General features: G+C 32.8%; 1 protein-coding gene across 1 annotated transcript; it reads left to right on the top strand.

The window, feature by feature from the left end:
* The first annotated feature begins 1773 nt into the window (after positions 1-1773).
* Positions 1774-24080, top strand: LOC144967162 (MAGUK p55 subfamily member 2-like). The gene is made up of 15 exons (XM_078904062.1): positions 1774-1849; positions 3308-3358; positions 4181-4299; positions 7864-8016; positions 9068-9511; positions 12151-12229; positions 12630-12778; positions 13442-13573; positions 16173-16287; positions 16932-16988; positions 17804-17962; positions 18743-18945; positions 20489-20608; positions 21978-22007; positions 23453-24080. Exons 2-15 carry the CDS (start codon positions 3325-3327, stop codon positions 23636-23638), a joined length of 1980 nt encoding a protein of 659 aa, XP_078760188.1. The 5' UTR covers positions 1774-1849; positions 3308-3324; the 3' UTR covers positions 23639-24080.
* Positions 24081-24450: the final 370 nt, after the last annotated feature.

Below are 24450 nucleotides of genomic sequence, written 5' to 3'. Positions count from 1 at the left end.
ATACACATAATGTTCTTAAGTGAAAAGGGTAGTACATCAATGTGTGTGTAAATGGTTGGAAAATTAGTTATGATTAAAAATAAGAGAGAGTTTAGCCAGGAATGAGTTAAAGAGTGGACTCCTACAACCATCTTTTACTGGACAAGAATCGATAGAGTATCAAGTATCACGCAATACTCGGGGTACTTTCGTGACTTCTTTACTTATACGCCTATTATTAAGAACTATCAAAGGCAAAAGGTACCTTACCTATTTATTTAATATTTATTTATTGATTTATCATTTCAACCATAGGGAAATAGAACACGGGATCTCATTCAATATGCAATTTGTCGGGGCCCTATCATAATAAATCCGGCATGACTAACTCTTGTTTAAGATACTACTCGGGGGAGTTGGAAAGGGGGGGGGGGGGGGGGGGGGTGCACTTTACTCATGTTGAGATACTTATTCCTCGATTGAGAGTGGTTTACTTTGTCAATTTATTTTTTCAGAAACTCAATTAATCATTTAGAAGGAGCCCCGATATCTCAATTAGTAGAACACTCGCTTAACATGCACAGGGACCGAGATCGATCCCGGGTAAGGTCGAGATTTATTTCCGACCCTCCTGTCCACCCAGCGTTGATTGGGTAGCTGGGTCTCTCAGATCTGTCGGAAAGTACTTTGCGAAAGACTAGCGTCCTACCCAAAGGGTAACAAACAATAATTTATTTATTTCTTTATAACTATTCTTGTATATATTTGTTTCGCATTACAGAGAGAATAAAATTCGTATCGTATCGCATCGAATCATACCTTGTCGTTCAAGAGCTAATAAGCTTTTAAAGCCTTTAAATGCTCTATGTAACGTACATGCATCCTTGGATACAATTTGTGACCCGCCGCCTCGAAACGGTATTAAGTCGGGATGATCAAAGTGCTGAGAATAGAATCTATGACCAAATACATCAGACTTGGGTTGAGTCCATTTATGGATTATTGAAGAAAAATATAGAATTTTAAGGTGCTGAAAACCGAAATTTCGTTTTCTTGATCAGTTAAGCTTAAAATTGATCTTTCGGCATCTTGTTCACCCCGACATAATAGGCGATGGGTCACATTTTAACGGGTTATACTAACAAACAACATTAATTGTTAATTTGACAATTTTCTGTATATAATCACTGTTTCAAATTATTAAATTAATATCCAAAGGCAAATATAATTGTCATCGTCAATATTCTTAGTGTAGTTATTATAATATTATATATGATGCATTACACTATATCATATTGTAGGATTATATATTATATTATATTATGTTTTATCATATTATGTTGTAATATTATTTCATATTATTTCCTTTTATATTATACTGCAATATATTGCATTGTATTATAATATTATATTATATTCTGTTGCAATATATTACATTATAGTGTTATATTATATGACATTACATTACATCATATTATAAATATTAGATCCGTATTGTCATTATAATTAGATGGCAACATAAAAAAAGTACGAAATCCCCTGTACAATATTGCTTCCTCTCTATTCACCCCAAACTCTAGCAAGTCTCATCAAGACAAATTACAACCATTCCCGGCAACTGTCACCCAAGAGGATTATGTTTCATTCAGGCTTATTACCACGTCTGGTAAACGCTGGTAGTAACCTCCGACAGAGATCTGTGTCCTCAGGTGTGTAAGGTGTGTAAAGTGTGTTGTTAGTTGTTACTGCTGGTAGTTTTACCTTATGAGAGTAATGTCCCTTGCAATCTGATCGGCGTCAGCCGTCAACCATACAAAACAATACAAGGAAGCTTGTGTGTGTCACCTGTCGCTTGATCAGATCAATACAGGTAAATAAAAGTAATAAAAACGTTGTTGTCCTATTAAAACCTCAATTAAGACTTTTTTGTTTTGAAAAGTAGATTTCCGATACATTAATGATTAACAACTATTATAAACACTGAAAATAAAAACGAAACAGAATTTGCTGTCGTCTTCTCTCCTAGTCCTAGCCTCTACTTCTACTCTTCTACCTGAACTGACTCTGACTCTGGCTCTTCATTGTCACTCACAATACACTCACACCAGTCAGTCAGTTTACCTCATATTGGTCTAGCCAATAAAAGAAAGTAGCAATATTTTGTTGTTGTTGTTTTATTTTTTTCTTCCATATACTGCAACAATCTTATTAAAACTTGTCTATTTTTCACTAGTTATCACTCAGTACCAGTCTACGTGGTTGTATTTTACGTTGTTCCTGGTTCCATCGAAGTTTACTTTTGCTGAATTTAAGTACCTTTGTAAGCCGGCTAAGACTAAGCCAAATGATGGTCATTAGATATAAAAAAGTAGTTTATATTAATGAGTTCATGAAATAAAACTTGTAGGTTTATATTCATAATTCATAGTTTAAAATTTCATTATTATTATTATTATTATTATTATTATTATTATTATTATTATTATTATTATTATTATTATTATTATGATTATTATTATTATTATTATTATTATTATTATTATTATTATTGTTATTGTTATTATTATTATTATTATTGGTATTATTACTATTATTATTTATTATTATTATTATTATTATTATTATTTTATTATTATTATTATTATTATTATTATTGCTATTATTATTATTGTTATTATTATTATTATTATTATTATTATTATTATTATTGAGTATTATTATTATTTTATTATTATTATTATTATTATTATTATTATTATTATTATTATTATTATTATTATTATTTAGTATAGTAGTAGAATTAGTAGTAGTAGTAGTAGTGTAGTAGTAGCAGTAGTAAGAGTAGTCTCATTAATCAAGTGAAAACATAATTTTTCAACTGGTGCAGATACCGTTTAATTTTATCTTGTCAACAGGATCTAACCATTTTCTTCTGTTGTAGCGTTATTAGTTATTTGCTCTTTTATAATTAATGAATGTTAGTGCTGTTCGTCATTTATGATAATAGAATAAGCACAGCAAAATAGCAATTGGATCTAATTAGGATTGGTAAGGGTTATCTAGGTTATCTATCCAAATAAGTCTTATAGCATCTGTATGGCTGGTGCTGAAGAAACCAATGGTCTGGTTGTATTTCAGCGGCGTCCTCATTGGGCATGGGCCCATGTCAGTCGGACCTTGAAATCGTTTAGGTGTGGTGCCATTATGACCAGTTCATCCAGCCCATTCCACTCCGAGATAGTTCCAATGAAGAAAGAATTTCTGTAGTTTTGTGTTCTTGTATTTTATAGACAATTGTATTATCCAGCATCACTCTTCACATTTTCAGGTAAAAATCTTTCAAAGATGCCTGCCTCAGAGCCACCACTGTCAGTAGTTGGTAAGTTATCCCTCTCTTTTGTTTGTGAGACATTTCTTTCTGTCTCTCTCTCTCTCTCTATCTGTCTCTCTCTCTCTCTCTCTCTCTCTCTCTCTCTCTCTCTCTCTCTCTCTCTCTCTCTCTCTCTCTCTCTCTCTCTCTCTCTCTCTCTCTCTCTCTCTCTCTCTCTCTCTCTCTCTCTCTCTCTCTCTCTCTCTCTTCCTCTCTTTCTTTCTTTCTTTCTTTTATATATTGCTATTCAATAATTGTTATGTTTCTGAAAGGAATATCAAATGTATATGTGTGTTTTTCAGCTCTTATCGTTCCCCTCTATTTCCAGATCCCAGCCTCGGTATCCCTTCAGAGCCATTAGGGCCATGGAGCTGCAGCTTTTCCCGATTTTTCTACTGTGAAACGGATATTAGCAATTGCTTGCTACCCTTTGGATAGGTCACTAGCCTATGGCAAATTATTTTCCACCAGATTCAACAGATCCAGCTACCCAATCACTGCTGGCTGTACAGTGGTCCTCCAAAAAATTTCAGACTTCTCAAATGATTGCTCTTTGTCTCTTTGCATGTGATCAAAGCAAGTGCTCTAAAACTGAACTATAGGGACCCCCGAAACCTCAGAATGAGAACATTTTATTGGTTAACGTTGAGTGATTTTGATAAGGGGTTACTCAAATCCACTCAACATATTCATTATATAGGATTATTACTGCCAATTCAGAATTTGTTTGTAGTGCAACATCTTTTTTTTTTAAAAAATTCATAAAGAGAGAAAGGAAAAGAAATGGGGTATATATAATCACTCATTAAAATCCATTTGATTGAATTTCAGATAAATATGAGGAACTTCGAGAATTCCTTCCTGATTTGGAGGACTTTGGAGCCAAGCATGAGGATCTAGATCTGCTAAATGAAGTCCTCGGAGACTCTGAATACCAGGCTTTAGGAGAGGTAAGACATGTCAGCATGTAAAATTTCTTGCTTCTCTTTGTTGTAAGGCGAAAATGGCCTCTCTCCAGTTGAGCCTGGGTATAGACCTTTATTATGGTTAATTATTTTTTCATTTGTTTGGGTTTTTTTTTTTTGTTTCATTTTTTTTTTTCATGTCTAGAATTTTGTTGGTTTTGTGTGGGTATGCGTATGTGTGTGTGTGTGTTTCGTTTCTGTTTTTGTTTTTCATGCCTCAAAAAGAAGTGAAAAGGACAAAAAATTGATTAAAGACCTTAAACATCAAGAAAAGGCCCCAAAAGCTATCTCATACCTGTTCAAAGAGGGCTTTACCATGTCAGAACTTCACAGAGCTATGAAAAAACTCAAGTTAAGGAAATCCCCTGGACCAGATAAGATACACAATGAAATGCTCTTGCATCTTAGCGTGAGAGGTAAACAGATGCTTCTCAAACTTATAAATCTAACATGGGAGACAGGAATAGTACCAAGGGGATGGAAAAATGCTATTATAATTCCAATCTTAAAGAAAGATAAACCACCCGACGAAACGAAAAGTTACCGACCAATATCTCTCACCTCATGTGTTGGAAAGATCGCTGAGAGAATGGTAAATAACCGATTATACTGGTGGCTGGAGACATGTGGCCTACTAAAGAAATATCAGGCAGGCTTTAGGATAGGGCAAAGAACAGAAGATCAATTGTTTAGATTAAGTCAAAAAATAATTGATGGCTTTCAAGATGGAAAACATACAGTCGCGGTTTTTGTTGATCTCCAACAAGCCTATGACAAAGTATGGAGGAAAGGGTTGTTATCAAAAATGATGGACTACGGAATTGATGGAAATCTCTACTTCTGGATTAAACAATTTCTCAGTAACAGAACAATCCAAACAAAAATTAATAACGGACTGTCAAACAGAGAAGTATTAGAGGAAGGTCTCCCACAAGGATCCTGCCTCAGCTGTACTCTCTTTCTTATTTTTATAAATGATCTACCAGAAGTATTACAGACAGAAAAGGCCCTATATGCTGACGATTTAGTTATGTGGTATACTACGAAGCACCTACCAATAGCCTCCAATAGAATAAATGAAGATTTAGAAAGCTTAAACACCTTCTGTGATAAATGGAAATTAAAAGTTAATTGCAATAAAGCAGTCTACTCTATATTTACTAAGAGCCATCCTGTTTCCAAGAAAGAAATAACACTCTCCATCCAAGGCCATCGACTCGCAAAAGAAGAAAACCCCACATATTTGGGCATACAGTTAGACAGACAACTATCTCTGAACAAACACACTCAGAATGTAAAAATCAAAGCCACAAAGAGACTCCAGTTACTAAAACGACTAGCCAGTACTAATTGGGGAGCAGACAAAAACTCGCTTCGACAACTCTATTTAGGCTATGTGCGTTCCGTCATGGACTACAATTTAGCCCTCCAAAATGTAGGTAGTAAAAACACACACAAAACCTTGGACAGGGTACAAAACCAAGCCCTTCGCTTCATCTCCGGTGCCCTGAGATCGACACCCACAGCAGCATGTGAAATACATACTAATGTGGAACCACTTGGACTTCGCAGAGAATCAGCATTGCTTGAAATGGTTGAAAGATACAAACGAAAAGAGGAAAACCATCCAAACAGAATTCTGGCAGAGAAATGGAAACCAAGAACAAGATTAAAACAAAAATCCTTGCTACACATTGCTAACAACTTGAATGAAAGACACAGACTCCCAGAAAACAGAGAAAAATCTATTTTAATCAGTCAAAAACCTCCATACGCCGAACTAAAACTTCCAAAAATAAAGACTAACCTCGTAGAAGAAACAACAAGAAATAAAAACAAATCAGATATACAAACATTAGCAATGAAGACAATACAAGAATACCCAGACAACTGGATACATGTTTACACAGATGGATCTGCCCACAAAGGAACTAAAAATGCTGGGTATGGGTTTGTAGTAGAATACCCAGATAAAACCTGTGATAAAATCCACAATTCTTGCAGTTGCAATAGAAGCCTCACTGCGACACCTCTCTTCTGTTTTCCAGCTAAACCCTTCAAAACTTCAAAACACTGTCATCTTCACAGACTCCAAATCGGTTCTCCAAGCTCTCGATTTAGATAAACTCTCCTCAACGTTCAATAGTTTAAGATCTCAACTAGAGGAATTCCTTACAACACACAGAGTAGACTTATCTCTCCAGTGGATACCGGGACATTCAAATATACCAGGAAATGACAATGCAGACAGACTAGCCAGACTGGGATCAACACTTTTACAACCATCAATTCCAGTATCCTTAGACACAGCGAAACAAATAATCAAAACAAATAAGAGAGAAGAATGGATGAACAGTTGGGCAATGAGCACCACGGATAGATGTATGTTTTCCCATATGACCACTCCTGTAAAGACTGATTGCCTAAATAAGCTCAGAAGACACGAGCAAAGCATCATCTTTCAACTAAGAACACAACACATACCGCTCAACAACCATTTAAGCAAAATTACAAAAGACACATCCCTTTCCTGCCCCCTATGTGAACACCCCAATGAAAGAGTAACACACCACTTGCTTGAATGTCAACCTCTTGAAGACCTGAGATGCACATTCCTCCCACCAAATCCAAGCATCAGTAACACACTTTATAGTCACCTGGAACAACTACAAAAGACATCTAACTTCTACGTCATGGCACAAGACTGAAGGGCTAGAGCTCAGGTGGTCGCTGGTTCGGATAAGTAAGTAAGTTTTTCATGCCTTGAACTTTTAGTAGAAAAGAATCTTGCTGTTTAATACTTTAGCAAATTTGTTTCAAATTTCTTGTTCAACCGGAGTCTCAACAAATTGATTAGCCTTAGATTTACAGTGACACAATCAAAGACAACCCTTATCTGAAAGAGTAGAGAATCCAGCTAATCATTGCCACATCATCCACATTATTGTCCAGCATACTCCAGGTTAAAGGACCATTTAATATGTAAAATACCTGTCACCATCCATGTTTGCCATAAACAGATGAAAAATAGAGAGAAAAAAAAATAAACGAAACTTTTGATATAACATAGTATTGTCAGTCGCTACTGGTATTCTCCATTATCGGATGTTTTTGATCATCTTTTGCAACTTAACATGTCATTTTTAATGCTGCATTAGGTATTAAAAGAAATTGGAGTACGACCAAATTTTGGTAAACACCATCAGAAAAAGTAAAAGACAGTTAAAATTTCTCGGACATATTTACAGAAAAAACGGTATTGAAAAGATTGTACTTACGGGTAAAGTTGCTGGGAAGAAAAGAAGAGGGAGACAGAGGATAGATTACATTGACAATCTGAACGGATGGATTGGTAGAGGAGCAACAGGAATCGAGCTATTGAGAAGATCTGAGGACAGATATGGTTGGAGGGACATGATCGCCGATGTCTGCAACAGGCCTGGCACTTGATGATGATGATGATTATGATGATGATGGTGATGATGATTTTCTTTAAAATATAACATTGCTCTGAATCATTTTGTAAAATTTATTTTGATACATTTGCAGGTCTATGACATATTGTCCATGCAGTTGCCCGAGGCAGAGGAAGGTAGTGCTAGTACTTTGGCTCAAGACATCATCGAAATCATCAACACAGACTACAGACCTCCAAAACATGCCAGAGAAATGCGAAACATTTTAACAAGCAGTCATTTTAAGGTAGGCTTTGACGCCTGTAAAAGCAGGAATATCATTTCTGACCAGAAACCCCAAAGTGTTATAATGTAGGGTAATTTAGATATTAAAAGTGACTTTACAGGCAAAAGTATGAGACCTGAATTAATTAGGTCTTTATGTTTTATTTAGTACAACTAATATGGTTGCTTGAACAAAAACTAAAATCTCAAATTTATCCAACTTTAAAATCGCTATTTAGCATCTTTTTTTACACCAAAATAATACCATTTTGAGACGATTGGTTACATTTAAGATTTGGAACGAACTGTTATGTGTTTGTAAAATTAAAAATACAGAAAAATAGTTCAGTGTAAAATCTTTTTGGTAAATGTAGTTTCAATGGTATATTGAGAAAGATTTCTTGTGCAGTTCATGCCATGGTGGATCAAGATATGGGATGGAATTTATATATATATTTTCACGGTGAAAAGCTCTGAACAGAGATATTGACTAGTAGTAGTAGTAGTAGTAGTAGTAGTAGTAGTAGTGGTAGTAGTGGTAGTAGTAGTAGTAGTAGTAGTCGAAAAGTGAGCACATTTTATGAAAAACACTTGACATTGGAGCGCATGTCTTAATTGCCTCTGTGTTCCTTTTTTTTTTTTTTTTTTTTGAGAAGAGAGTCAAATAGCTTATCAGCTGTCTCCTAAAACTTTCCTGCAGGGTTGATTTATTGTCCTTCAAACCCCTCAAAAGTTGTGACAGAGGAATCGCTCAAGGTAGATACTCTTCCTCAGAGCAAGGCAGAGGTTGCCAAACCAGTTGGGTCCTGAGTTTGATTCTATCATTTGATCACCACCACAGCATCATCAACTCAACCATATATTCAGCATTGAAAAGACTGATTGTGCTCAATTGTTAAACATGTTTTGAATAAATAGAATTGAATTGTGACTGTTTTTGTGATTCGTCTTACAATGTTGTTATAAAAAGACTGGGTCTAAACTGATCCTGCATTTATAAAAGTTGTAAAGCCCATATCCCTCCCCCACCCCAATATCCCCCTTCCTGCATTTTTACTTTCTCCACCTCGTAGGCTTTTCTCGAGGCTTATGAAGATATAGTTACCAAGGCCTATGTCAGTGACAATGATGATTACAGATTGCCACCAGAATCAGACTGTGAGGAAGAGATGGGCAAAAATGGAGATCATAGTGATAGAGAAAAAGATAAAGATTCTGAGAAAGACGATTCTGAAAAAGAGGAAGACAGAAAAGTCAATACGAGCCATGATAGAGAGAGAGATAGAGATGATCGTAGAAGGGGAAATAGACACGATCGCTCTCGGGAAGAAGAGGACGACCGCAGGCGTGAAGACAAAGTTGATCGTAGACATGATCGTTCTCGGGAAGGAGATGATGACAGAAAGGAAAGGAAAAGGAGATCGTATGGTTCTTACTACCCACCAGCTCCTGTTTTTGATCAATACAGAGAGAACCAAAGATTTGTCATCCTTAAGAAATCTGGAAATGAGCCTTTGGTAAGTTTATGTGTTTTTAATTAACTTGAAGATTGAGAGTAATGGGATATGTGCTTCGAAAAATAACTATTCCGCAATTGATTTGGTTGAGACAAATTGTATTTGTATTTCTTTTTCTCCTTCTTTCCTTCTTTCGTTTTTTAATAGAGCTATAATAGTACTTAATAAATTCAACACATTACAATAAGCTTCAGCTTCTTCTTGTAAATCAATTTTAAGGGTGTGAATATGCATATAATAATAATAATATAATCTTTATTGTCCAAATAAAAAGCAATTCATGTGAGGTAAACAATGCTCAAACAGTTTGGTTCATGGTATGAACATCAACACATTTACAAATACAGACACAGACATACACAAACATACCCGCAAGCACATTGTTTCTATATCAGTGTAAATTTGCCTGATGTTTATTAATACAGACCTTCCAATAACTGAAGTATTAGTCGTGCAATGATTTGATTGAGAACCATCTTTGCTGATTACCGAGACCATAGTATTACAATATTTCACTTTGAGTGTCAACTTTCCATGCTTGTTGGCTAAACATTTATAGGATTACTAATATTTCTGACAGATATACTGATAATATTTTGGTTTCTAAATCAATATGTGCTTCAATTTAATTTAAGTACAAATACAGATGATGTAGACATTTTATGAGAGAATGGTGTTGTTTCTTATTTAAAGAGCTTTGAGCACGTTTAGTGGATATTGCGCCATATAAAAGCTCAATTTTTTTAATTAAAAAGAAATTATTGCTGCCTTTCATAATTTTTTTTGGTGTAATGTACACAATGGAAACCTAACAGGCGACTGGCACTTTATGAAATGGAAATATGGTTCCATATTAATGTGAATCGCATTGAGCATGGTAGATTCATGAAAATGGGCTATTCAAATTTTCCAACAGGTTTATTCGTTTTTACCTATGGACTTATATTTGGTCACCCATGTGATTTGGTCATTAAAAAAAACAACCCAACATACAAAAAAAAAACAAATATTATTATTATTATTATTATTATTATTATTATTATTATTATTATTATTATTATTATTATTATTATTATTATTATTATTATTATTATTATATTACTATTGTTATTATTATTATATATATATTTTTAAAATTATTATTTCTCTTCTTCTTCTTCTTCTTCTTCTTCTTCTTCTTCTTCTTCTTCTTCTTCTTCTTCTTCTTCTTCTTCTTCTTCTTCTTCTTCTTCTTCTTCTTCTTCTTCTTCTTCTTATTGTTATTATTATTATATATATTTTTTTAAATTATTATTTTTCTTCTTCTTCTTCTTCTTCTTCTTCTTCTTCTTCTTCTTCTTCTTCTTCTTCTTCTTCTCTTCTTCTTCTTCTTCTTCTTCTTCTTCTTCTTCTTCTTCTTCTTCTTCTTCTTCTTCTTCTTCTTCTTCTTCTTCTTCTTGTTATTATTATTATTATTATATTATTATTATTATTATTATTATTATTATTATTATTATTATTATTATTATTATTATTATTATTATTATTATTATTATTATTATTATTATTAATATTTTTTATTATTATTATTATTATTATTATTATTATTATTATTATTATTATTATTATTATTATTATTATTATTATTATTATTATTATTATTATTATTATATTATTATTATTATTATGCATCCATTGATTTATATGTATCAACCAAATGAATCTCATTTCTATTCAATAATGTCCCCTATTATATTACTGTGCTGACTATGGATGAATGCACTCATGTAAATGAAGTTGACAGTATAGGCAGACAGGCTTTTTATTTGTGTACAAAGGGGAAACATGAAAAATCATACCGTACACTATATTACAGTTTTATGATTTTTTTTTTTTTTTTTTTGTATGAGACCGCTTTTTCAAGCATGCTTATTGCCAACTGTATGGTATTAACTTCACTGGCTTCACATGATGAAGTTGAAGATTCAAATCTCAGGGGATACCCGGAAAGGCTTTTTAACATAATAGCTTAAAGCACAAAAGTCCTGCCTTTTATATTAAAAAAACTCTAAAAATATTTTAAAAGGCGTTTAACAACAGGTTGTATGCAATGAAATCATATTTTATTGTCGTTTTATTTATATATTTTTTTTTAATTTCTAAAGCATAGTCCAGAATAGTAAAAGAGCCTCAGTATTTTCTTTTGTTTCAAATTATATTTTTGTATGAATAATCGTCATTATCATCATCATCATCATCATCATCATCATCATCATCATCATCATCATCATCATCATCATCCCAACATCTTATTTTTCTTTTCATTCTACAAATACTACCTCGACTTCTTCTTCTTTTTCTTCTTCTTTTTCTTCTTCTTCTTTTTCTTTTCTTCTTCTTCTTCTTCTTCTTCTTCTTCTTCTTCTTCTTCTTCTTCTTCTTCTTCTTCTTCTTCTTCTTCTTCTTCTTCTTCTTCTTCTTCTTCTTCTTCTTCTTTTGTATCCTCTTCTTCTTTAATATGTTTTTTTTCATCTCACCAGTTTGATGGTAGAAAAATGTGACTTTCGACTATAACATTCCTTAAGCTTTATTACAGTTAATCACATACCTCCTATGACAAATCTTTTCTCACTATTGTTTTTATATTGTTTTATCTCCAGGGAATCACAGTTCGGCAGGATGACAATGATAATCTGTTCATTGCCAAGATCCGACAAAACAGTCTGGCGGACAAACAATGTACGTATCATTATAGGAATTTATCATAGATAAGAACTGATATGATCGCCAGAAAGTCATGTGACCAGCTTGATCATTCATAGCAAATATTGCAAGCGTGATTCATTCAGTCACCAAGAACCTTTTTTTTAAATTTTTTTTTACAAATTTGGGATTCGAAATATTAGTGTTTTATTGATATTTTTCTTACACTGGATAAAGAATTATATTTATAATGAAAGTCTTGTTGCTATTTCTTTCCTTTTATGAATGTTTTTCTTTTAAATTGTATTTTCTGGAAATAGCAAAATTAATGTTGAATTTCTAATTATATTTACTGTTTAGAAATGGGATTTTCAATTCTTAAAATGCCATTGATAAATTGTAATCTGTATGTTTCTGCCCCCCCCCCTGTATACAGCTCGTTTACAGGTTGGAGACTTTGTGAAGGAGGTAAATGGAGAGCCAGTCTTTGTCCCTGAGGATCTGATGGTTGTGTTGAAGGATGTAGAAGAGTGGATTATCATTAAAATTGTTCCACATAATGCAAGTCAATATTCCTCTGATGTGGTAAGTTTGCCAACATAATATATGAATAAAAATGTACTCATCGTCTTTAGATTATAACGTTTAACAAATTATTATTACTATCTTTTTAAAATTTTGTTTGTTTTTTTTAATCAGAAGGCGCCTATAATGGGAGATAAAGAAAGAAAGAAGAGGCGGAAAATAAAAAAAAGCATTAAAAAAGCTTCCTTTTCCACTGCATATTCAATGCAATTTTACTTACATAATTCTGTTTATTGTTGCATTCTAAAAAATATAACCATTGTGAGTCTAAAATTGTCTTATTGAGGATTTAATGGCATATTAGTTATTCTCTCGGCATTATATCGATATGATAAAGTGATACTAAGCTGCTAGAAGCTGTGGACTGCAAAAAGGAATAAACAAAAATGAATATAACTGATTTAAAAAAAGATCAAAATACCCAAGATTTTTCTACAATAGAGATGACCTACAAAATTTATCTGTCGTGAATTTGGAATTTAGTAATGTATTTATGTCTCAATTGTTATTTGTTGCTGGCTGAAGAACGGTTTTGAACCCGAAACGTCCTGTGTTGGGTATTTTGTTCTTTTTTTTTTGAAGCTGTTATATTCACTTTTGTTCATTACTTTTATTGATATGGTACCATTGTTTGAAGTATTTTTCCCCTCCGACTTTCCTCAGACCTTCATGAGAGCATGCATCAATTACAATTCAATGACAGACAGGTTGATTCCTTACAAGAAGGTAGGGCTGTCTTACAACACAGGTGACTTGCTGGCGGTTTTGGATGACTCGGATGAAAACTGGTGGCAGGTCAGTTCCCCCCCCCCCCCCCCCCCCCCCCCCCCCCCCCCCCCTTGCTTGTTTTGTTTAATTTTGAATAATTTTTTTTTTAAAGTTACACATTCCTCACAATTTTTATTTTCTTGTTGTTTATCTAATAACGCACAAGGGCAGATGTATAATAATAATAATAATAATAGATCTTTATTGTCCATAAATATGGCAATTTGTCATTTAGTTACACTTGTTATAATGTTAAACGATAACTAAGATTGAACAGATATTTCACTCCTACTTATTCTCTCTCTCTCTCTCTCTCTCTCTCTCTCTCCTCTCTCTCTCTCTCTCTCTCTCTCTCTCTCTCTCTCTCTCTCTCTCTCTCTCTCTCTCTCTCTCTCTTTCTTTCACATGTGCGATATACACAACATAAACATATTCATTTCGTTTTCAATTTGTTACGATTGTGGCAATTCGACACCAAAAATTATATCATCATTATCAATTGGTCAGTTAATCTTACATTAAATAAATTAATCAGTTAATCAGTCAACGAATCAATCCTTGGTTTTTCTGTACCATATGAAATATTCAAAATTTTTATTGCTGATGGAACGAACGTTGATTTATACTTGTTAGTTCTACATTTAATCTGACAAAACCTTCTCCCAGATGGTAAAAGACTAAATTCATGGTATAAAATATGTTTTTTATTGTTGGTAATTGAGAATGCTTTCCTTTCTATTGCTTTTCCATGAATTCTTTCTACTCCATCAAGAGGATGGTTTATTATTTTTGATGCCTCTTTGATAGATTTTGAAATTTTTGATTTATCTTTAAGTCGGCATCCTCCAAACCATATGGTGCAGCCAAACGCAATTACACTTTTAATCAATGAGTCATAAACTCTTAACATAGTTTTCTTCCTTACTTGAAATGTTCTCAATTTCCTTAGGATGTATAATCTTTGGGCAACTTTCTTAGATATTATATTAATATGTTGAGAGAAATTGAGGGAACTATCAATGGTTATTCCTAAATATTTAAAATAGTCAACTATCTCAACATCATCTTTACCGATCGCCACACACTTTAAGTCGTTTTATACTAATTTACAGGTCTGATAACCCAAATTGTTATGGGCTCATTGTTGGAAATATAGTCTAAAAACAAAGTAAAAAATCTTCTCCATTACAACAGTGTTAAATTAAGCTCATAATCGCATTTGGTTTTCAGTCCTTCAGATATGTAAACACATAGGCATAGGTTTATCCAGATTATCCACTCGGCCATCTTGCTGCCACTTGAACAGTGTTATTTTTAAGGAAATTTTAATTTTTTGGATATTTCTGTCTCATTACCATATCTCTTTTACAATGTTCCATTTATTTGTTTATTTATTTGTCTTTTTTTTATTTGGTGGGAAATTAATTTGACTCTTAGAAAGAAGAGAACATGAAAGATGCGTACTCCTGTGAAGAATAAGTAGTCCTTCAGAGCCAATCGGCCCATGGAGCCGGAATTCATCCCAGTTTCTATAGCATGAAACGTACAATAGCAATTGCCTACTACCCTCTGGATAGGACGCTATTCTCTCGCAAAGTACTTTCCACCAGATCTAAAAGAGCCAGCTACCCAATACTTCTGGGTGGCCAGCGGGGCGTCCAAAAAAAAAATCTCGACTGCACCCGGGATCGATCTCGGTCCCTTGGCATGTGAAGCGAATGCTCTACCAACTGAGTTGTCGGGACCCCCTTTGTGAAGAATGCAAGTATTAAATCATCGCAACGATCTGGTAACCTGTGTGTTGTAATGATGGTACGTCTGGCTGGTAATCAGGAGGCCTGAGAATTGATCCCTAGGTCAAGGCAGGCTGATATTTTGAAATATTTTTTTGATAGCAGGTTTCATATAATATTATTGACTTAAGTTTACTGACCGCTTTTCATTCAATTCAACTTATTTTTGAACAGTGAAAACTAGTAAACTATAAAAGAACATAAGAAAATGATAAAATCTATTTAAAATATTGTCAAATCAAAATGAAATCAAAATGTGTGTGTGTGAAACGAATGCTCTACCGAGTTATCGGGACCCCCTCTGTGAAGAATGCAAGTATTAAATCATCGCAATGATCTGGTAACCTGTGTGTTCTAATGATGGCACGTCTGGTTGGTAATCAGGAGGCCTGAGAATTGATCCCTAGTCAAGGCAGGCTGATATTTTGAGATTTAAAAATTGTTTTTTTCTTGTATTTTTCTTTGTGCTTTGTCTGGCATCGTTTCAACCACACCTTTTCAGATTTAATTATGCGGCTATGTGGTCTTGTGGTATGACACTCGCTTTCGAATCGGAATGTCCTGGGTTCGAGCTTCGCTCGGCGCATAGTTGAGTACTTGGAAAATGCTCTTTACTGGTACCTGGCCGTTAACAGCGTTGTCTTTGTCTGAAAAAATTGTAAATCGCCTAACACGTGTCATGTCCCATCCTACATGTTTAGTGTTGCTGTTGACCAGGAACCCCTTGTAAAGTGTTTTGAGCAAGCTTAGTTGATATTGCGCCATATAAAATCTCAAGTTTAGGGTTTAAGTTTTAAATTATCAGTGATCCTAAATGACTTATCTCTTTTCAGGCAAAAATGGCAGATGATCCAACTGCTCCCATAGGCCTTATTCCATCAAAGTCACTACAGGAAAAAAGGCAGGTGTATGTCAAACCTGAGACAGCCAAGGCAAAGAGTAGTTTATGTAAGTTGCCTACAAATTCTAACAAAGAAAAGAAAGAAAAAACAAACACAATGGACATTGGCATTGGATGCGAAAGGAAGAATATCAACTTTTTTTTCTTTTCTTGTTGTAATATAAGTATAGATATATGTGGATTACCTACAAATTTTATTTTTTGAAATATGTCATCACATTACAATTATTATTATTATTATTATTATTAATATTATTATTATTATTATTATTATTATTATTATTATTATTATTATTATTATTATTATTATTATCATTATTATTATTATTATCATTATTACTTATACTACTGCTACTTCTCTACTACTACTACTACTACTACTACTACTACTACTACTACTACTACTACTACTACTACCACTACTACTACTACTACTACTTACTACTACTACTACTACTACTACTACTACTACTACTACTACTACTACTACTACTACTACTACTACTACTACTACTACTACTACTACTACTACTACTACTACTACTATTACGACTGCTATTTTATATATATATATATATATATATATATATATATATATATATATATATATATATATATATATATAATATATATATATATATATATATATATATATATTTATAAGACTTATTTACTATTACTTTTATTCTAGTATGTGGAATGGGTAAAAAGAAGAAAAAAGTTGGCTACGATTCTGCAAATGCTGGAGGTGAGAATTAACATGATACTAATTTAGTGTCTTTGAATGTGCATCGTGAGTAGACTTCTTCTTTTTGTGTAAGGCGCTTGTAATTATTTTGTGCCCAAATTATGATAGAAGTTTTGGAATTAACCAAGGGATTGAGAAAGGGGGGGGGGGGGGGGGGGGGGGGTCATTGAATGGCTACATGATCAGTAAATCAACATTATATTCCTTTAGAAAGTTAAGTATTCTGTAATTGACTTTTAATAAAATTATGTATTTACTTCTTTAAACAAAGATATATAATTAAAGTTTTTTTGAAAAATGAAAAATTCAAAATGCTGTAAATAATTTAACATTTTAGACCATCCAAATTTGAATTTCCCATTAGCACCGAAACGTTTGATTTTTATTTGTTTGTATTTATTTCTTGGTATGTTTTTGTTTTATGATCTTGTCAACGTCCTTTTATGCTAAATATACGTTTTACTTTTTTTATTGTTAATTTTTATTTTCAATTATAAAAAAATATTTTGGCTTTACTTAAAATCTTGTAAAGATGATTGGTAATATTTGTTTTTGATTGTTTTATCTGATTTTATACATGGTATTCTGTGGGGCAGCGTGACACAGTTGTATGGACTTTGCTTCATACCCAAAAGATACCGTTTTTCTGCTCTCCACTTTGCTGTGTGACCTTGAGCAAGTCACCTATCATTAGCTCGTTTTCCTGTATTGTACTATAGTTGACACCCGAGTTATTCCAGTCTTGTCTTGGAATAGATAGACCCTAAAGAAAAATTTCCCCGTTTTTATTTTTTGTTTTTGTTTTTGAAATGCAGAATATGAAGATGGCCAAGTTAAGATCTATGAAGAGGTTATGTTATCAGATACGTGCAAGTTATCGGTGATCCTGCTTGGTGTAGACAAGGACTGTAAGAGGAATCTGAAGGAACGTCTCATCAGGGACTACCCTGCAAAATATGCCACCATTGTGCCAGGTAGCGTAAGCTCAGGATATGACCTCGAGAATTCATGAAATATATTTCGTATTAAACATCTTAAAGTGGGTTAGAATACTTAATATTTAATATGGTTTATACATGTTATCATGGATAACAGAGCAAAAAGGTATTGCCTATTTTCTCCCTTCTTTTTTTGTCCCCACCAGTTCTTTGAGACTTAAAAGCTTCATGTACATGCATTTATCTATCCTTTTTTTGGAGGTGGGAGAAAGGTAACAGATGAAGACATTTCAATTTTTTTTTCCGAGGTCAAGATAATTATTCATATTTGTTCACTTGGTCAATATGGGAGATTCCTGTTGACGCCAGACATTTATTTATTTATTTATTGGATTATCTGCTGTATTCTTTCTTGGAATACCTTAGTAAAGGCTTTGGCAATACATAAAATTGGAATAATTGAGGGTCATTAAATATCGTCTCCACCTGTTTAAGATTCTAAGTAGACAGACAAGATTTTCCCACGCTCTGCTAGCTTGAAAAGTCTCCATAAATTCAGTGTAATATTAAATTTGAAATCTTGGATAGTTGCACGTGTTGAAAATATGATTTTTTGGGGTAAAAATACGAGAAAATTTTCAGAAATATTGAGGAAAATGTGATAAATATTTTCAAATGGTTGAGGTTGGTTTTCAAGTCTGGAGAGTGCAAACTATGATAATGTATGCTTTCAATAACTTATACATGGTATGATATTGAAACAATTTAAGAAATCAAAATTAAACTGATTCTTTCTTTTTGTTTTTTTTCTCTCAGAAACTTCCCGTCCCATGAAACCCAAAGACAAACAAGGGAAAGGTTTTGTGTTTGTCGATCCACAAGACATGAAATCGGATTTAAAGAAGCATCTCTACATTGAGGAGGGTGAATACAATGGTCATTGGTACGGCATTCGGATATCCTCCATTCGAGAAGTAGCACAGTCTGGGAGGTTGTGTGTTCTCGATGTGGCGCCCGAGGTTTGTTTAAAATTTGACCTACCACCCCAAACTGTTATCATAATCGGGTAAATAAGATGTCAGAAAGTGATTTTAAAACCACAATGACCAGAAATACGAGTTATCTGTTTCTGTCGCTTTCAGAAATGATATCGGTTGCAAAATTTCTAGCTTAACCTGGATTTCCGGCTTTTTGAAATGGATTTTAATTTCTTCCCAGTATCTAGATCATTAATAATAATAATAATAATAATAATAATAATAATAATAATAATAATAATAATAATAATAATAATAACAATAATAATAATAATAATAATAATAATAATGATGATAATAATAATGATAATGTATAATGATAATAATGATAATAATAATAATAATAATAATAATAAATAATAATAATAATAATAATAATAATAATAATAATAATAATAATAATAATAATAATAATAACAATAATAATAATAATAATAATAATAATAATAATAATAATAATAATAATAATAATAATAATAATAATAATAATAATAACAATGATAATGATAATAATAATGATAATAATAATAATAATAATAATAATAATATAATAATAATAATAATAATATAATAATAATAATAATAATAATAATAACAATAATAATAAAGATAATAATAATAATACTTTATTGCATCCCAAAAAGGAAATTTTTTGTAGAGACGTGTTATAAGTTACACAATAAGATAAAAATACAATGGAAATAGAATGTATATATAAAAAAAGGAGCAGCTCCATAACCAGAGCTGCGCTTTATAATATGAATAATTTCAACACTGTAAAATAGTTAAAACTGTCACTATAAATTGAAAATTGAAAAGATTGCAAAACTAATAATTTAATAAATTAATATTTACAATTTTTGAAAGTAAAAATGAGAAATAATCATATATAATGATTATTGCTTGTTGTTATAAAGCCTAATACTGGATGGCAGAAAAGATTTTCGGTGTCTCTCTGTTTTCGTTGAAATAGAGAAAGGGCGACCACTTTTTTCTGACATAATAACTGATGGTCTTAGTGGATGATACTGGTCATTTAATATTTTAGTTATTTTATTTATACAAAATTTCTCGTATAAAAGATCCACATCGTCAACATCATTTATATAGCGTTGTGACATGATACTGTTTTGAGGGAGTTTATCACAGTTCAAAACACGTTTCAGGATTTTTGAATCTGTTTGAAATGGATTTTAGTCCAATTTTAGGCTGTTTTATGGCCTAACTTACTCCCATCATTTTACTAAATACACGTAACCCAAATTTCTCACTTTTCACTATTAATTCAATTTTGACCATCAAAACCACCCCGACTTAATACCATTTAGAGGAGGTAGAACACAAATGACAACATTTCCCCTTTTAAGTAGTTTCCTTTTATTTTTTTGATGGCAAAAAGTAATAACAAAGACCTGAGTGATGTCATCTTCGTTCTATCTATATCGTTCCTTAATCGGATTAATTGTTTTAAACCTACAAATTTTATTATATGTTTTTTGCTAAGTTGTGATTTATATTTTCACAGAATTTGCAGGCTTTGATGAATCAAGAGTTCCGTCCCTTGGTTGTCTTCATAGCAGCCCCGAGGTGGGAGTCAGTTAAGGCCAGAAACAGATACAAGAAGGGAAGGAGAATCAACAACAATGTAAGTCTTTACTTGTATATATATATGTACGTTCAGTTTTATTTCTGCAGTGCAGAGACCTCCATTTCCAGCAATGTGTATACATCAAGGAACTTTACAGAGGTCCTGATAGCTCAGTTGGTTAGAGTACTTGTTCCACATGCAAAGAGACTGAGTTCAATTCTGGTTACTTGCTTACTTACTTATGCCCATCACTCCTAGTGGAGCATAGGCCGTCGACAACAGTCCTCCATCTTCCTCTGTCCTGGGCCATCTTCTTCAACTCTCCCAAGGTTTGTCCCATCCTCTTCATGTCCGCCTCCAGGTCTCGCCGCCAGGTGTTTCTAGGTCACCCTCTCTTCCGTTTTCCCTGGGGGTTCCATCTCAGCGCCTGCCTAGCGGTGTTATTGGTTGGCTTCCTCAGGGTGTGCCCAATCCATCGAAATCAGACGCCGCCGATGGAGATGGAATTCAGGTTGAAGTCGAGATTTTTTTCTGCCCCACCCCCCTATTCATCCGACAGTGATTGGGTAGCCGAGTCTGTTCGATCTGATGGAAAGTCCTTTGCGATAGACTAGCTTCCCATATGCAAAGGTTGCAGGCCAATTTCTATTGTCCTTTTCACTTCACGCTAAAGAAACTGAAATAAACTCTGGTTCAACGGGCATATCGAAATGGCTCAGAAAGACTACAAAATTTTATAGATAATGGAATTTTCAACCAAGATGTGGAAAATAAAGCCTAAAATAACACTAATTAGGGCATAGCGCATTTTACAAGGTAATTGTTACTTTATCTTTATTCATAATTAGCCAGAAGCAGCTGAAAAAAGGGTCCTTAGAGTATCATTCAGTCATTCCATTTTCTGTACTAAAAAATATTGTTTTCTCTTGTTTTTCTTTTACTTTTTTCTCATTTTGCTTTTGTATTTCTTTTATTTTTGCTTCCTCTTGGACAAATGTATTTTATGCAACGATCAATTTATCACAGTTGTCAATAGTTTATCTTGTCATCTATTATAACCACGAAAACACTAAGCGACTAGCTGTGCTCTGATAAAGAGAGAGAGAGAGAGAGAGAGAGAGAGAGAGAGAGAGAGAGAGAGAGAGAGAGAGAGAGAGAGAGAGAGAGAGAGAGAGAGAGAGAGTACAGACAAAGGATAACATCTAACAGGTTACATACAGTTTTCCCAATTTGGGAGATATACATAATATAATTCAAAAAATCACATTGGTTATTATTGACTCATTGCAGGCTGGAAAAAGGGAAAATCTAGGTCAATTTGCTCAAATCCTTTTTGAAATCATGTTGAAATCACTATTATGATATGCTTAATTTGTTATCGTCCTTCAAACTTTTTTACTTTCTTCTCTCTTTTTTTTCCACACAGAGAGAAGATGACTTTGATGATGACATTTTGGTAAGCTATTTTATCAGATGATTGATTGCCTTGAATTAATTAGAAACAATTTTTGTTTGAATCAATGAAGTAATTTCCTCTTAATCGTCATAATGATGTTTATCTATGTCAGTGAAGAATTTCTGTGAATTATGAATTCTTAAGTTGAAATACGCAATACCTCAAGCGTTTTGCCTTGGATTTGTGAATAATTTTTTTTGTGAAATCAGTTATGATTGTTGTTATGTAAAAAAGCTCTGAAAATCAAACTTGTATAAGATGCTCAATATTATGCACTGTTGGTAAACACTCCCCCTATATGCACAACCTTGATTAAAACTGTGAACAGTCAAATGTAAAGTTAGTTTTGGGAGATGATATTTTTTTCCTTGTTATTCAGCTCTCTGTTATGCACTGTATTATGTTTGTTTACATATTATATATGATTTCTAAGCATATGAGTGTATTCCTCTTAGTGGGGACCTGTGCTTGTGTCTGGATGAGACATGTAGTGATCTCAAAGTACTTTGATAGTGTGCTCTTGGAATCTACATCTGTTCCCCATTTGCACCAATTCTCCTTTGTCTTGCTTTTTCTTGGGTGCTTTATTTGTAATTCTAGAACTTTTTACTATCCCATTTTCTTCCTTTTTACTGGCGCTGATATGACCTTAATGTGTTGCAAGGGCCATAAAACCCTTAAACATAAACAAAAACTGTGAACAACTTTACCAAACTCTGATTTTTATAGATAGGTTTGAAGTCGGATAAGACTGAATGGAAGTTTGTTTTTATTTTTGTTTTGTTTTTTTTAATGATAGACCAATATCTTATCCAAAGGGTAGCAAGCAATTATAGTTTTGCTTTTCTTGTTGCGAAAAATGCGAAAAAAAGAAAACCAAGAATAAGTGCTATCTCCATAGATCTCACTGATTTAAACTTAGCGTTTTTCATTCAGTTAGGGTAAGCCTAGTATAGTAAGTACATAGCTTGTTGGAGATAAAGATAAAGGGAGTAAATCTGACTCATGAATGAACAACTCAAAACAAACGACGTTTCGGCCCCTGGCCTTTATCAAGTTAACGCAGAATACATATATATTTATATTAGAGTGTCATAATAATATAGGCGAAAATTTGTAAATGTGTGTGTGTGTGTGTGTGTGTTTGTGTGTTTGTGTGTGTGTGTGTGTGCAATGGAAGAGAGAGAGAGAAAGAGAGATGAAAAACTATATATATATTTTAAGAATAAGGTAGGGGGATGGTCGTTTGTTTTGTGTTGTTCATTCATGAGTCAGATTTACTCCCTTTATCTTTATCTCCATTTTATTGACTCATTTGGGCACCTCTATTTATTAGTTTTACATAGCTTGTTCCATTGTCTATTTGAAGAGAGAAAACAGCGTTCCTCATTGTAAATCACACTAAAGTTTGTTTTTTTTTTTTTGTTTTTTGTTTTTTTTTTCAGGAGGAAAAATGCAGAGAGCTGGAGAAGGATAGCAATGAAATGAAAGAGAAATATCGACGAAATTTTGATGAGGTGATAGTCAACGATGATCTGGAAAACACATACCAAAATCTTGTTGGGTTTCTTGAAGATGTGACGTCAAGAGGTCAAAAATGGGTGCCTAAGAAATGGGGACGGACCATTTAAAATGGCTTTAATATCAATTTAGCAATTTAATTTTTTTTAAAAATAATTTTTACATGCTATGAGATTCCAGGTGCCGTTTCAAATACATTTTATAATTGTATTCAATAAATAAATGTAGATTTTACATAGTTTAACGTAAGTGAAGAAATGAACTGCTGTCTGAAATATACTAAAGTTACAAATTAGGGTGGATGATGTTGTGACATTTTTATTGAAATAAATAGCAATTTTATTTTTTATACTACCTATTGTACACATATTCATTCATTTAGAAATGCATTATTCTCGCATGGAAGCTTATTTTTGTTTACAAACTTTGAAAAGAATTAATTTTACCCCTGATCTACTGGTTTCATAATATTTGATTTCATTTATTTCTCTAGAATTATTGAGTAAGTTAAATAGAGTTAATATGATTTGCCTGCTTTGCTGAATAACCCAATATTAAACTATTTGTCGTGTAATTATACTTTGTTAATTTAAGTTTTAGTTCTTAAGGCCCTTGCTAATATTTCTACTTTGCAACATACTCTAATATTAAGCTATTAGTTTGGTAATTATATTTTGTTAAATTGAATTTTAGTTCTTAAGGTCCTTGCTCATATTTCCTCGATTCTTCTCTTTTTTCTGTTGATAATGCTTTATAATTATTTCACTATCTTAAATTATTTATTGTTTTAATGACTTCAGTAGTTTAAGGAATATGAGTTTACTTTGATTGTAAATATATGTTATGTTATATTTCTATTTTATTATTATTATTATTATTATTATTATTATTATTATTATTATTATTATTATTATTATTATTA

This window comes from Berghia stephanieae, chromosome 3, assembly GCF_034508935.2.
Source record: "Berghia stephanieae isolate SIO BIC M18660-M18661 chromosome 3, UCSD_Bste_1.3, whole genome shotgun sequence".
Classification (NCBI taxonomy): Eukaryota; Metazoa; Mollusca; class Gastropoda; order Nudibranchia; family Aeolidiidae; genus Berghia; species Berghia stephanieae.
Note: the sequence above shows the minus strand (reverse complement) of the source record. Positions and strands in the feature narration are given on the sequence as shown.